The sequence below is a fragment of the Primulina eburnea genome, chromosome 15 (genome assembly GCF_022965805.1).
Source record: "Primulina eburnea isolate SZY01 chromosome 15, ASM2296580v1, whole genome shotgun sequence".
Classification (NCBI taxonomy): Eukaryota; Viridiplantae; Streptophyta; class Magnoliopsida; order Lamiales; family Gesneriaceae; genus Primulina; species Primulina eburnea.
In genome coordinates this window covers 32,548,031-32,563,813 of record NC_133115.1, presented here as the reverse complement: position 1 = coordinate 32,563,813, position 15,783 = coordinate 32,548,031, and the positions used below count along the sequence as shown (strand labels likewise).

Sequence of the window (15,783 nt, the reverse complement as noted above, 5' to 3'; positions counted from 1 at the left end):
ATTGTACCTCAATTATCAGAAAAAACGATAATATTCATCTGCACTGAAATGCTTGCGCCAAACATATATAATATGAATAGAGATCGAGGCATTCGCTATCTTTATGCCCTTATCGATGTCTCGTCTATGCTTGGAAGCTTGTCTTTCTATATCAGCAGCCTGAGAATCGAGCCTTCTGGATGTCGAATTAACAAGCTCGTGGCCTGGCGACTTCCATTAACTTTTCCTAAACTAAGGGTCATTTTTTTCATAGCTCCCGTCGTATTGTATATCGTGTGCGAAGCATCATCTGCTGTATCGATGATGATGTCAATTATTGTCTTCGCTCTTGAATGGAACTTGGCATTGCCTCCAAGAACTAGGCCGCTTCCCGTTCTGAAAATTAGTCATTTACAAAATTACAAACCTTGAATGGGCTGTTTTCTCAATCCATTTTGCATGTGAAAAATGCTTATTCTATGTTTGTGTAGCATGTTTTGTAAAGTAATCTTTCTTATGCACTTTCTCTTCTCTTTTCAAGTCACGTGATCACAATTGAGAGCTCTCTGAAGAAACGGAGAGGTCGTAGGACCTAGCTTTTATAATTTTTTTTTGGTAAACAGTCAGTTCAAACACTACTTTTGGCCGGTTCGAGCCATTATTACTTCTCAACACAGGTGTAATAATGGGTTCAAGAACTGAACCACTTTATATCACTGTTTCTTAAGAACAATGCATGAATCGAAACCCCGGCCAAAAACAGACCATTAATATCAGAGGCAAAATAAGCATTTTTGTCCAATTCTATGTCAGCTTTCTTTTTTGTCTGCCATGGTTCCTAGGATTTTTAGCTAGTGTGTTAGAATGAAGACAGTGGGAATGACTTACATTGCAAAGATTGTGAATAATACTGCCCAGAGTAGAGGCACAGATAACACGTGTTTTGACAAGCTGTCTCTTCTTGAGCTTTCTGTTGCTCTTACAGCAAGTAGCTCTTGCAAGAAAAAGGCTCCATATCCGACACCGCATGGATCAACAGCGCCGCAATTGCATAGCCATAATACCCGTAAAAGCTGTGACTGTAGCAGATAGTAAACACATATGTAGTAAGGGTTCTTATTTGTATTATCAAACTGATGCCTAATTTCTAAAACAAAAGTCTGAAACCATTTTATTGCTTCTAAAACAATACATACACTCCCAATATGCTTGTTTGATATATCGTATCCGCCTCTGTATTTCCTCAAATGGTCCAATGGTCTGCTCTCACCGTGTTATGATCATATGGCTGTTCACTAGACTCCGAGCCACCTGTTTCTGCTAAATATCGTCTGCAAATGTTGAAAAAAGCCATCAAATTAATTATATGGGCTGCTATTTGAATTCATGTCAAATTTTTGCTTGTTTCATGTAATACCTGACACAGAACTAGTTGCTTCATTTTGATAACATGTTTGAGGCCATTAACATGGCACAAAGAAATATTTGCTTCACCATTCCTTGGTCCTGAATCGGCCTCATTGCTTCAACCTGTCAAAGCAGTATATTACAGTTACTATATATTGATTTGCCTTCTAGCCTTCAAGATTTTGACTGTTGTAAGAACAGAACAAATGGAAGCAGCCAAGCCCGAATTCGATCTTGTAAGAATTTATAAACTAATTAAGCTCGACTCATTTAACCCCTAATCTGCACCTAATACCCAAGCTTTTTCAATTCACTTTTCCAGTCCAAACTAATGAACCTGCATAAGCGCATAGTAGGTGAGTAATGCATAAACATTTTAAAAAGACAATTACACGCTCACGACGTACAAAATTGCATGCAGACATGAATGGCTCAATCCATGCCTGCTTGTCTGAGAACACGTTAATTATTTGCAAAAACCAAAATAATAATAGAATGACATTTCTTCCACAAGGAAACATCATACATGCAAACAGTACTGATATATGAACAACCCGCCCCCAGAAATGCAGAAAAAAACTTACCAGAAAAGTGATTCCACAGCCAAGCTTATGTTTTTGATCCAGCCTCGGATTAAAACTTAACTTATCTGATCACTTGGCGTAGATATGCGGAAGCTTTACAGAATTACTATAAGCGTAATCGGAGCAAATTGATTCTTTTTTTTGTAGCGAATTTATTAAAACTTGGATGATGATTTTTTTAAAAAGAAACAAAATATATTCGAGTTCCTTCGATTTATGGATAGATCTTAGTGCAAGAAAATGGAATTTGAATGAATGAATTGTCTCGCGATATTTAAGATGCATGCAGGTGCGCAGAAAAGTCATGTAGGTTCATAAAAGGTATTCTAGAATGTCATAACATTCAATTGGTGCAGCCTTCTTTATTTGATCAGTCCATACGTCTCTTTGGGAAAAACTTGAAGTCAAAACACTTAGAACTTTCCATGAAAATAAAAATCATTTAGGGAAAAATTAGTATACATAATTAAGGTAAATAATTTTCTGATAATTTTCGAAGAAACAACGTGGCCAAATAGTGTGGAGGTCAATATTAAAAAATTAGTTGGATAAGGCAAAATATAAATTAATAAATTATATTAATCGCACGTGAAGTTAAAAAAAATAAGTGAGAAAAGTAATGGAGATAAATATTAAAATAAATATTTCTTAATCATATATTGTTGTATTAGTTTAATAAATTATCCTTGATATGTAGAGATTACGTCAAAAATAGAAATTTGGATTTGGAAAATAATACTATAATTCTGGTCAAGTTTAGGTTACAAAGGTTATTTATTTTCGTGTAGAAAAGCTGACTTTATTTAAAGCAAAGCATGGATATTTTATCCGAATTTGCTTTATTAAATCTTCGACTATATTATATATATATAACAATATTAAAATTTTATGCAAAATATTTTTGTCAATATAGTAAATTAAACTTTACGGTGGTTTTATACACAAATTAAATACCTATATATATTATATATATATATATATATATATATATATATATATTATATATATATGACGGTGTGAATACAACATATAATTAGGAAATTGGTCCATGTTCGTTCAAAGTGTTATTGAACTTTTGTTGGTCCAAGTAGGTAAGAGGGTCGTAATATATGGGCCATGGCTCTTTGATATATATGTTCTTTTTTTATATATAGTTTTTATAATAAATCTTCATCCTCGTACATTTAATTATATATATAATGTATATATGTAGTGTATTACAAACAAGGGCCATCATAAATTTTGCTTTTTGGATTAAAAAATTACGGAAAAATGTATGGTTGATTATGCATGTTCGTTTTTTTTTTAACGATTTTAAGATAATTGAGTAAGATGATGAAAATCTGACAATATAAGTGACTAAAATCACACAAAAGCCAAATATATTGGATCAAATATACAACTTATCCGTAAACATATTTATGCCATTTACTTTTGCAATTTTTTACCAGCTCGACTTGTTTTTTTTTTTTTTTAAGTTAAGCGAATATAATCATTCACGAATCCAATCAGACATTTTTGCACTTTGAAAAAGACTTTTCAAGTGTCAGTTGTATCTAGCTTGTCGAGAAAAAAAAGTTTTAATAATTACCAATTTTGATTCTACCTCGAATACATCTCAAGTTTCGGGAAAAATTTAAAGTGTTATTTCACCTCCTCTCTAAACACATATTTAATCATATCAAGCGGTGCAGAGTAAGTTTTTGTTGACTATTGAAATATTATTTCAAATGAGTTCATTAAACAATCTCTATATTTTCTAAATAAATTATGATTATTGAAAAATACATATATATGCAACATCTTTCTGCTTAGAACAAAACAAGTGGTTGTATACTAAACATTAAACAAATTTGATAACAATTTTAGTAGCATTGTTACAAACTTGACGCTCTTGGCTTGAATATACTTTACCGTTAACTTGATTAGAACATAATGGGGTTTTACTCAGGAAAGTGATGTAAAGACCGTGGTTTAGAGGGAGTATTAATCTCCATAAGTTCGAGTTGTATTATATATTTGCTGATTTAAGTTATGACTTTGAGCTAAGTATCAAGATTGAGGAAGATCCATCCACTCCCCAACCAACAGCCTGGTTGCCACTGCTAGCTGTTGTCTTAACCATTGAAGAAGAGAAGTTCCGCCACAAGTCTGGGGAACAGATAAGCATGATGCTATATTATGTTTATCAAGCAATGAGACCAAGAAATTTGACTAATTTATGAGAAATAATCAAATCTAATTCAATTACTTAAATCATAAAAAAAATTCAAGCTAATGACAATCAAGTCTTCTTTAATTGTGGTAAGAAAAAACACCATTTTTTGCTACTTGTAAAATGGCAAAGAAAGATACGAAGAAGTCCTTCGAAGAGGGGAGATCCAGAGATGGCAAGAAGAAGAAATGTCAGAAAGTGTTTGTTGCTGTTGAAAACTAAAAGAATTGGGGCGGACTCAGACTTAGAGCCATCTAGCTCAGAGAGTTCATCTAGTGAGAGTAATGAAGAGCTAGTCCACTGTCTGATGGCTAATGAGGCGAAGGTGTATTGCAGAAGATGAAGTATTTGATTTTAGCTCAAATAAATTTACACGAGAGATTTCATCAATGCATTCCATGACATGATAGATGAGTATAAAAGACTTTCACCGTCATTCGAGGAAGTAAATACAGTAAAAAAAAATCTAATAGATAAGTCGAGTAACTCCAGCTGCATGCAGCAAAAAAAACTTGACGACAGTCTTAGGGTGAAACTAAGTCTGTAGACGCGCGAAACATGTTCCAAGCAACATGAATGAAAATCAAAATTTGATCAAACTTGTTCTGTTTTTCTTGAAAAAATGTGTGACGTGCAAACAAGTGATGAAAAATTGACTTAGTTTTTAGCATAATGATGTAACTTTTGACAAATACTCAATGTATCTGGACATGTATGGATAAAGAAAAATCTAAATGTAATATTTTCAGGTCCAATACACGAGTGAGTCTTATGTGAGACCATCTCACGGATCATATCTGTGAGACGGTGGAACCACCCATATTCACAATAAAAATAATACTTTTTCATGGGTACCCAATAAGGACCCGTCTCACAAATACGACCCGTGAGACCGCTCCACAAGTTTTTGTCCCACACAATACAATGAACACGACGAACCAGAAGTCAAGACCAATCAAAATGCATTTCATGAGAACGAGACTAAGCACATAGACTGGACTTTATCGAATTGGAGAGTTCTGCTGCCAATATAAAATTTGATAATTATCGATTATTTATGTATCAATTTAATTTTAACCACCCGATGGTTCATGTACCAATCTGCTTTCGTTTTCCATTTTTAAGAAAATATATATTCATGAATTGTACTATTTTCAGTAATTAATGGATCAGTTTTCAATAAATCAAGAATGGCAAACTATCATATTTAGAATCATTCTAATTAAATAATGCTACTTGACAACTTGTTCGGGAGCTTTTGGCTTGGTTTGGAATATAGCATGCAATTTAAAGTTACATGTCCCTAAAGTAACAATTATTTAACAATCCGTGCATTCCAAACTTCCGTAATACATGCATGACTGGAATCAATTTGTGTAACGTTTTCATAAGTCGGTATTCTTTCTTTTCTTATAACTTTAAAAAAAAATGTAAGTTTGTTTTTTATAATTTCAATCATTTATATTTGAAAATTAAGATTTAGTCACGTATATTTCAATTTTTGAAATTTTAATCATTTTTCATCGCGAAAATTGATATGACGTTGTACATGTGAGTGTCATATTGGTTGCTGTCAATCAACTCTACTATGGAGTCACACTACTAATGCCACGTCGAAAATTGGACAAAAATTTCAAAAAAAAAAAAAACAAAACAAAAATAGTTTAATTTTGAAATTTGATAACATACACAAATTTGCAAAAACATAATTTAAATGATGAAGAAAAACTTAATGATGATAATTTTTAATCGACATAAAATAATGATAAGAATTAAAACAATTATCATTACCTTCATTTAAAAAAAAGAGTAAATTAAACTGACAGCTAGTGAATCCTGTGGAAGGTGTGATTACTTGAATATGGTTGAATTTCTTCGAAGAGGGACCTGAAATCTACCCATTGCTGCTCATGAACGCATTCATATATCATGAACATGGAAATATACACGATTGGGAACTATATTATTTCTAAAAGAAAAAAATTAGAACATATTTTCTGATATATCATATTTGAAAAGAGTAAGTCTCTTGTAGATGGTCTCACGAATATTTATCGTGAGACGGGTCAACCCTACCGTCACAATAAAAAGTAATACTCTAGCATAAAAAAGTAACTTTTTTCATTGATGACACAAATAAAAAGATATGTCTCATAAAATACGACTCGTGAGACCGTCTCACACAGTTTTTGTCATTTGAAAATTGTTTGGGGTTTTTGCTTGAATTTATTTGTTATATATTCCTAGTCCCTAATTCGCATTATCAAATTAAATGAGAGCCGTGTTCATGTAAGTAGTTAAATTCAATCAACATTTTAAATTTACCAAATTCTTATATATTTGACTCTTAATTTCCTCATTGACATGATAAATTAAACTGCTTGTTTACTCTTTATATACGAAATATTATTCTTCAAGTATAATAACATTTCCAGGTTGCCTATATATATATATATATATATATAATATATATATTATATATATATAATATAGACAAAGAGACATAGCTATATATGTAATGAATCATTCTTTGAATGATAGAATAGCTAAGTTGTTGATCAATCATTGAGAGGGAGAGGATATAATTTTTGTTGACAGTATTTGCATGGTGGTGGGAGTAGGGCTGAGCTTGTACGTCAGCCGTGTTCATGCAGCGGTAACTCTACCACCGGAGGACAAGCCATTGAAACGCCATTTTTACAAGAAGCTCAAGACTTGTGCCAATGTCGAGGCATTTGTGAAGCTCAAGTGGAGTTATGGTGGGATAAAGATAAAAGTATCACTGCCAAGTTGCTCAAGTTACTCTATGCAGATTGCCTGGTTAATGTAAGTTTGTCACCTATTTCTTGAATGTACATATATTAAATGTATGTATGTATGTATGTATTCACTCGAAAATTGACAGATTGGGTATTTAGGGGTGTGATGGATCCATATTACTAGATGGGCCTCGAACAGAGAAAAATGCTACAAAAAATTCAAGGCTGGATGGATTCATCTGATCGACCAGATCAAGAAAGTGGTTGAGGCCCTGTGTCCTGAGGCTGTCTCGTGTACTGATATTCTTGTGCTTTCGGTTCGAGACGCAGTTCATCTGGTAATTAATCTGTTAACACTGTAATTTACTCGATAGTGAAAATATAACGAGGAGAGTACCAGATATAGCATAGATTAGACCGTAGAGTTGTGAAAATGGATCCCTGTCCCTTTAAGGACTTGTAGGTACTTTGAAAAAATAGAAAATTTACTTGAGTTGTTTACTCGCCAGTAATTTTCGATTTTATCAAATTTTCTATCGTTGAAAAATTACGATAATAATATAAAACTTAAACGAGCTAAACCCAGCCATGAGACCCATTTCACTATTAGTATTACGTCATAAAGCAGGCTGCGAGCTAATGTTACTTCAGTGGTGCAAAACTTATATCTCTTTGCAAAATTTAAATTATTACATTTTCCATTCAGTGGGCGAACTTCCTGCTTCCATTCAGCCCTCTGCTGGTGGCAACGGATGGTTTGTACATAAATTCAAGAGGAAGGAAAAAACTTGACGGGAATAGAATTATTTTGATTTTTGATGAGTTGAAATGAAAATGATTCGTACTACTAGTCTTATTTGTGAAAATACAAGTACAGGGTCACCATCATATCCAGTGTTCTTGGAAGAAGGGATGGCTTAGATCAAGGCAGCATGGGTGGATCTTCCATCACCCTTGTCTCATGGGAAGAAGGATATGCATACTTCAAATCGAAAGGTTTGGATGCACAGGATTACGCTACGCTTTTAGGTAAATTGATATTCTTCTCAACAGTTCCCCTCAGAAAAACTTCGTCCTATGTTTCAAAGAACATTAAGCCATCTTCTATTTATGTTCTACCTCAGGGGCGCATACACTGGGGAAAAACACATTGCGAAGACATTCATGATCGCCTATACGACTCTAACAAAACCCAAAAAGCAGATCCCACCATGAGCAGGGTATTGTTTAGAAAAAACTTAGACAACTATGCCCTCATCTTCATCATCGCCGTCGTCGAAGAAGAAGAGTGATAAGGACCCAACTACTTTTTGACAGACAAAATTGGGATGCATATTCTTTCACCAATACCTACTACTCTAATGTTACTTCATATGATTCAGTTTCTTGGAGTTGACCAGCAGCTATTGTTCAATTACAAACACATCACAACTAGTCCTCGGTATGCAGAGAGTTTGAAAGTTTTCGGAGGGAATTTACTTTGTCAATAAGCAGGGATGGGTGGGACTAGGAGTATTGACAGGGAAGCAAGGGGAAATTCGCAAAAACTGTCGCCTCACAAACAACAATAATCCCGACATTAAGTAGTACAGATTCCTCTTTGCTCAAGTGGGAAGAAACTTACCAATAACCGTACACAAGGAAAAATGAAATTTTCAGAATACTAGAGAAAGTTTTCATATAATGACTTTTTATAAACAAAAAACATGTAGCGTATAAAAAATTACATTAATATGTAATAGAATGTTTCTCATCAAATAGTTTTCAATTCGGATATGGTTAGATTTGTCCATGTCGATACATAAATGAATCTTCAATGTCACAAAATCTGCTGGTGTCTCCTATCCTAACCTGTGTGCAGCATTCTGAACTGAAAGCAAGCAAAGTTTCCACTTTCATAGTCCTGAGGTGAAAAAGGAAACCATCATATAAAACTACACATAAAGCAAAGTCGGAAAAAAAAAAAAAGATGATAACGCTGCATTATGTAGAAAAATAATCTAATTATACATCTGTTATGATAAACAACCAAAAAGATGAAAAACATTCACAAAGCTGCTAAGTGATACTTAAATATAAAAAAGGGCAATAAAATGGTATTAACAAATATGACTTCTTTCTCCCACAGTAACCACTAATTCCCTCCACCAAACAACAAGAGACCACTACTTTATGCTAAGCCATTTTTCATTTTACCGCCATGTCAGCAGAAGGGGGTTTCCAAACTTTCAAAGAGATTACCATCTATCCAGAAAAACTAGGAGGAAATATGTTTCACAAGAAATGCGTACCAATTTGGGTACATAGGCTTATAGTAAATATAACAAAGCCAACATATAAAGCGCTCACAAACTTTGTAAAAAATTTAACTTAAAATTAAAGGTATCAATTTTTCCGAATTATAGAACGAAGCCACATAAAAAAAATTCAACAGCTTAACATCGCCGTGCTTTCGCCAACCACTAAAGAGACGACTCCATATCTGAATTATCAAAAGAAAATTGCACATTCAGGGAAAAGTATCATCCATATATTCAAAAACCATATATAGATCAGTTTTTTACTAAACATCTATTTTTTTTTCTTAATTAGCCTACACTTGCTAGAAATTTAAAAATAGCTTTTGTTGCATCCAACATGGTTAAAAATTCCTGTTGTCAATGGTCAGAAACAATTCCAGTTTTCCTCTTTAATTTAATAGTCAAGTGCTTCAATATTGCAAGATGATGTTTTAATTAAATCAACATATTTTAAATAGTTATCCTATTGCCAATGGTTTTCTCAATTACATGATTGCAAGATATACTGACATCTCTAATGCACAACTACTTTTAAACACACATATTTGGCTAACTGGCAAAACAAGATTTCGAGGTTTAGTGATGACAATAAGAGTTTAATACCTTTTAAAAGAGTACTCACATATGCCTTGGAGGCACCAGACGGAAGAATGATTTGCATTTATGCCACCAAAAGTTAAGTTTATGTTACAAAATAGTTCCCACCAGATACAGAACCTCAAGTAATCAGCAGCATCCCTGAGTGGCATGGAAAGTGATTCTAATCTTGTTATACAGCTATGACCCAGATTTAACTGTTATTCTGAGGCGCTGGACCATTCCTGATTAGCTGTAAAAGGATACAACTTTTAGCTCAGAGTGAGTGAAAGAAAAGACGAAAAACTAATGGTAACATCTCCAATACTGCCAATATCTGGGGTTAAAGTAGTAAAACGACCTCCTCTTTCACATTTCCAATTTCTGTTATAAATGCTACCCCATGGCTCTATTACAAAATGCCTCGATTAACTAGCATGAAATACGTGCATCCGATTAGATATTTTGCAGAGTTAAAATTCGAAGTTGAAAATATAATTTAAAAAAAAACTATTTATCAACCAAAATAAAAGAAAACTGAATCTACCAACCATTAAAGAATGTAAAAAATATAAGTATTATGATAATTGTGACATTACTAATAAATTGTGAGCCTATGATCATGGACAAATGTGGGAAATGGATTAAAAGGCGGGCGAGTCCATGTTTATACCAAGAAAGTTAATCTCGTTATGTTTTAATACCATATTATCAATTGACAGTCTGAATTCGAAGTAAATCAAAAGATCCCATATGAAATCAGCTACCTAAGAAGAATGTGGAAAAAATAGCATAATTTTTACTTGCTCGTGTAGAACTTTGCTAAAGATTATGGGCGATGCAACTAAATGTCATATGTACGAATATATAAATTAAGCATGATGATAAATTAAACAATCACTTGGGGAGATAAAGAGAACTTCGAGATTAGGAGAATGGGAAAAAAATCACACAATAAAATTGGACGTGACATCATGTTGTCGTCAACTCAACATGAAAAATGACCAAAAAAAATGTACAGCAAACTAAAAAATTTGAAATCACATTGGATAAGAAACAAAGAAAACAAGACCGGGCTTGTAGCTTAGTGATCTCATTCTGCCAGACTAGCTGGCTCCCCTCCTCGGTTCAATCTCCTCTCCTCACGTGTGTTGTAGTAAAAACAAAAAAACAAAGAAAATAAATAGTATCCCATATTCGAGGGGTTGTTGCAAAGGCTAGGGGAGAAAAAAATCTATTCGCCCCGTACGTCTTTTCGATTCTCTTGGATATATTGTCCTAAGGATCGTGTATTTCTCCCAAGAGGCGGAGTATGGTCCTCGTGTAGCTAGGAAACAATTAAAAATCTGAAGTTGAAAGAACTTTGGAGATGATGAAACATGCCTTAATAGATATGTAACAAGGAAAAATACATAAATCTATGAAAAAATGAAGGGGGCGACTGCCCTTGCCGGCCACCCTCTAGCTTTTTCCTGCTGTAGTTTGTTATGCTTTCCATGAAGAGTTGGATTCCAGTATAACATCCTCCTTGTGATCATGGGGTTTCACACCCTTCAACGAATGAAGGTTGCGGTCATCGTGATGTGATCCGATGATCCATACGAGAATCAACACCACCATTACAACTGATAGAAACAACGATGACACCCACACCATTCGCACATATCTCTTCAATGGATGACAGTGTTGGCGGAGGATTTTCGCGAACGCATCCTTGACTGTCTGGCACTCTACTAGGCTTTCCATACCGGGGTAAACATCGAGTAACTTTTGTATAGAAGTGGAGTAAGCCTCCACGGTATAGAAGTAATTAGCAGGTACCAAGATCCCTCCTTTGCATGTTTCACCATTGGAATCAGGACAAGCCAGCGTTCTCAACACCTTCAATTTCAAAAAACACAGAGTAATCACGATGCATGCAATGTAGTACAATTACTACAATAGTCTTGATGGTTTACTAGCATCCTAACGTGCATGGTGTCGTATATGAAGAAGCACGTACTTAGCTAGGATCGAAACTAGATTGGGAGGGAGTGAATTGCATATGCAGCTAATTTGCTATATCGAATATGTGAAATCCTTTTTGAAAAGTGGTTGAGCAAAAAAACCAGAAAACTGTGTTTGAATCCAGCTAAAGTGAGGATTCTTTTTTATGTCACATGTGTTCCTTATATGCCTACACAATTTTTACTTCAAGAACTTTGATTTCAGGATAATTTCCATGTAGAGGCACACAAGAAGCATATCCAACGCACACAAAAATTGTCGAATGGATTAAGATTCTAGCCACAAATTTAAAAATACAGAAGCTCAAGGGATTTTGGCCTCTTCAGCATGAAACAGGGGATCGTATCATGTAATTTATCTAATGGAAAAAATAAGTGTGATGATCAAATATTTCATATAAAATCCAAATAAAAAAAGGTGGTCCGAATCTTGAAATTCAGATATATGCTGCACCGAAGAAATTACTCCGATACCTATTAAAAAGAATTCATTGCATGCATTCAATGATTTCCACTATACTAGATAGCTTCTCTTATACCAGTTGTATCAACTTAACCAAACTCTTGAGTTAGTGATGATTTTTATATTCTGCTCACCTGCGATATGTCTCCAATTCTGATTGAATTAGCCGGGCAACTCCATGGCTGATATTCATAATTAGGTGGCGGCGAGAAAGGATTGCAAATCTGGACAATATTCCCATAATCAGTGGATAAGTTCTTGTTCACCTGCATCATGAATCATGCACGTTAAATAAATCAGGAGACTGCAAGTTTTATGCATTTTCCTTTCGAATATGTGATTTTTAAAGTGTTTTATACCTCCTTCACTAAGTTGTATATCCCTGCACTAACATCACTTAGCACTGGTTTTGCAGAAAGCAGTTCATCACATGGTACAATGGAGCTCAGGCTGTTGTTGTATGGATCTTTCTGAAAGCTTTCTAGCGCGGTACACGTGTCGCCGGCAAAGCTACATAAACAGAGTAAATGCTTTTAAGTACTAACCCACTTTGTCGATGTTTCAACTGATTATATAATTATTTCGGTTCGTACTTTTTCAAGAAGAGATAAATCCCGAAGAACAACCAGCACAGGACAGTGAAAAACCAGCAAAGTATAATTAGCCTGCATTCAATAGGTATAAAAATAATATATGAGAATCTCTGTGAAAAATAGGTGATTTTGCGTAATAATTGTGTCAAGATACTAGGTAGTGAATGGATGGTGGGCGGTACTTACGTGTTAAATGTTCTTCGAAATTTTAGGATGCCTGAGACTGCATATGATCAATCGAATTCGAGAAGTTAAAAGAAAGAAGTGTGATTCTTGAATTTATGTGAAGAATATGAATGTCCAAATTTTGGTAGATATGTCGTGATTTTGACAGCTATAATCAATGTGATTCCTTTCTTAACAAGTGAACCTGAGTAAAATGCAATGTGGAGCAAATTCTTAGTTACTTTGCTGAGTCTCGTACTTACCTAGTAGAGCAATTACAGTGACTAAAGACACTGAAATGGCTACCGTTGTTAATATGTACCTACAATTATCAGAAAGAAACGATAATATTCATCTGCACTGAAATGCTTGCGCCAAACATATATAATATGAATAGAGATCGAGGCATTACGCTATCTTTATGCCCTTATCGATGTCTCGTCTATGCTTGGAAGCTTGTCTTTCTATATCAGCAGCCTGAGAATCGAGCCTTCTGGATGTCGAAGTTAACAAGCTCGTGGCCTGGCGACTTCCATTAACTTTTCCTAAACTAAGGGTCATTTCTTTCATAGCTCCAGTCGTATTGTATATCGTGTGCGAAGCATCATCTGCTGTATCGATGATGATGTCAATTATTGTCTTCGCTCTTGAATGGAACTTGGCATTGCCTCCAAGAACTAGGCCGCTTCCAGTTCTGAAAATTAGTCATTTACAAATTACAAACATTTGAATGGGCTGTTTTTCTCAATCCATTTTGCATGTGAAAAATGCTTAATTCTATGTTTGGCTGTAGCATGTTTTGTAATGTAATCTTTCTTATGCACTTTCTCTTCTCATTTTATCAAGTCAGTGATCACAATTGAGAGCTCTCTGAAGAAACGGAGAGGTCGTAGGACCTAGCTTTTATAATTTTTTTTGGTAAACAGTACAGTTCAAACACTACATTTTGGCCGGTTCGAGCAATTATTACTTCTCAACACAGGTGTAATAAGTGGATTCAAGAACTGAACCACTTTATATCACTGTTTCTTAAGAACAATGCATGAATCGAACCCCGGCCAAAAACAGACCATTAATATCAGAGGCAAAATAAGCATTTTTGTCCAATTCTATGTCAGCTTTCTTTTTTGTCTGCCATGTGTTCCTAGGATTTTTAGCTAGTGTGTTAGAATGAAGACAGTGGAGAATGACTTACATTGCAAGAATTGTGAATAATACTGCCCAGAGTAGAGGCACAAGATAACACGTGTTTTGACAAGCTGATCTCTTCTTGAGCTTTCTGTTGCTCTTACAGCAAGTAGCTCTTGCAAGAAGAAAGGCTCCATATCCGACACCGCATAGGATCAACAGCGCCGCAATTGCATAGCCATAAATACCCGTAAAAGCTGTAGACTGTAGCAGATAGTAAACACATATGTAGTAAGGGTTCTTATTAGTATTATCAAACTGATGCATAATTTCTAAAACAAAAGTCTGAAAACCATTTTATTGCTTCTAAAACAAATACATACACTCCAATAATGCTTGTTTGATATATCGTATCCGCCTCTGTATTTCCTCAAATGGTCCAATGGATCTGCTCTCACAGTGTTATGATCATATGGCTGTTCACTAGACTCCGAGCCACCTGTTTCTGCTAAATATCGTCCTGCAAATGTTGAAAAAGCCATCAAATTAATTATATGGGCTGCTATTTGAATTCATGTCAAATTTTTGCTTGTTTCATGTAATACCTGACACAGAACTAGTTGCTTCAATTTCTGATAACATGTTTGAGGCCATTAACATGGCACAAAGAAATATTTGCTTCACCATTCCTTGGTCCTGAATCGGCCTCATTGCTTCAACCTGTCAAAGCAGTATATTACAAGTTACTATATATTGGATTTGCCTTCTAGCCTTCAAGATTTTGACTGTTGTAAGAACAGAACAAATGAAGCAGACCAAGCACGAATTCGATCTTGTAAGAATTTATAAAACTAATTTAAGCTCGACTCATTTACACCCCTAATCTGCACCTAATACCCAAGCTAGTTTCAATTCACTTTTCCAGTCCAAACTAATGAACATGCATAAGCGCATAGTAGGTGAGTAATGCATAAACATTTTAAAAAGACAATTACACGCTCACGACGTACAAAATTGCATGCAGACATGAATGGCTCAATCCATGCATGCTTGTCTGAGAACACGTTAATTATTTGCAAAAACCAAAATAATAATAGAATGACATTTCATTCCACAAGGAAACATCATACATGCAAACAGTACTGATATATGAACAACCCGCCCCCAGAAATTGCAGAAAAAACTTACCAGAAAAGTGAATTCCACAGGCCAAGCTTATGTTTTTGATCCAGCCTCGGATTAAAACTTAACTTATCTGATCACTTGGCAGTAGATTATGCGGAAGCTTTACAGAATTACTATAAAGCGTAATCGGAGCAAATTGATTCTTTTTTATGTAGCGAATTGATTAAAACTTGGATGATGATTTTTTTAAAAAGAAACAAATATATATTCGAGTTCCTTCGATTTTATGGATAGATATCTAGTGCAAGAAAATGGAAATTTGAATGAATGAATTGTCTCGCGATATTTAAGATGCATGCAGGTGCGCAGAAAAGTCATGTAGGATTCATAAAAGGTATTCTAGAATGTCATAACATTCAAATTGGTGCAGCCTTCTATTATTTGATCAGTCCATACGTCTCTTTGGGAAAAACTTGAAGTCAA

The 15,783-nt window shown here is 34.6% G+C and overlaps 1 protein-coding gene and 1 pseudogene across 1 annotated transcript; one reads left to right on the top strand and one right to left on the bottom strand.

The window, feature by feature from the left end:
• The first annotated feature begins 858 nt into the window (after positions 1–858).
• Positions 859–8,531, top strand: LOC140814232 (probable peroxidase 61; annotated as a pseudogene).
• A 2,421-nt stretch (positions 8,532–10,952) lies between these two features.
• Positions 10,953–15,566, bottom strand: LOC140815381 (uncharacterized). Its single transcript, XM_073174508.1, has 11 exons — positions 15,364–15,566; positions 14,781–14,895; positions 14,559–14,695; positions 14,243–14,439; positions 13,460–13,741; positions 13,311–13,369; positions 13,069–13,105; positions 12,883–12,954; positions 12,649–12,799; positions 12,424–12,555; positions 10,953–11,701 (listed from the first exon to the last, which is right to left on the bottom strand). Exons 2-11 carry the CDS (start codon positions 14,884–14,886, stop codon positions 11,306–11,308), a joined length of 1,569 nt encoding a protein of 522 aa, XP_073030609.1. The 5' UTR covers positions 14,887–14,895; positions 15,364–15,566; the 3' UTR covers positions 10,953–11,305.
• Positions 15,567–15,783: the final 217 nt, after the last annotated feature.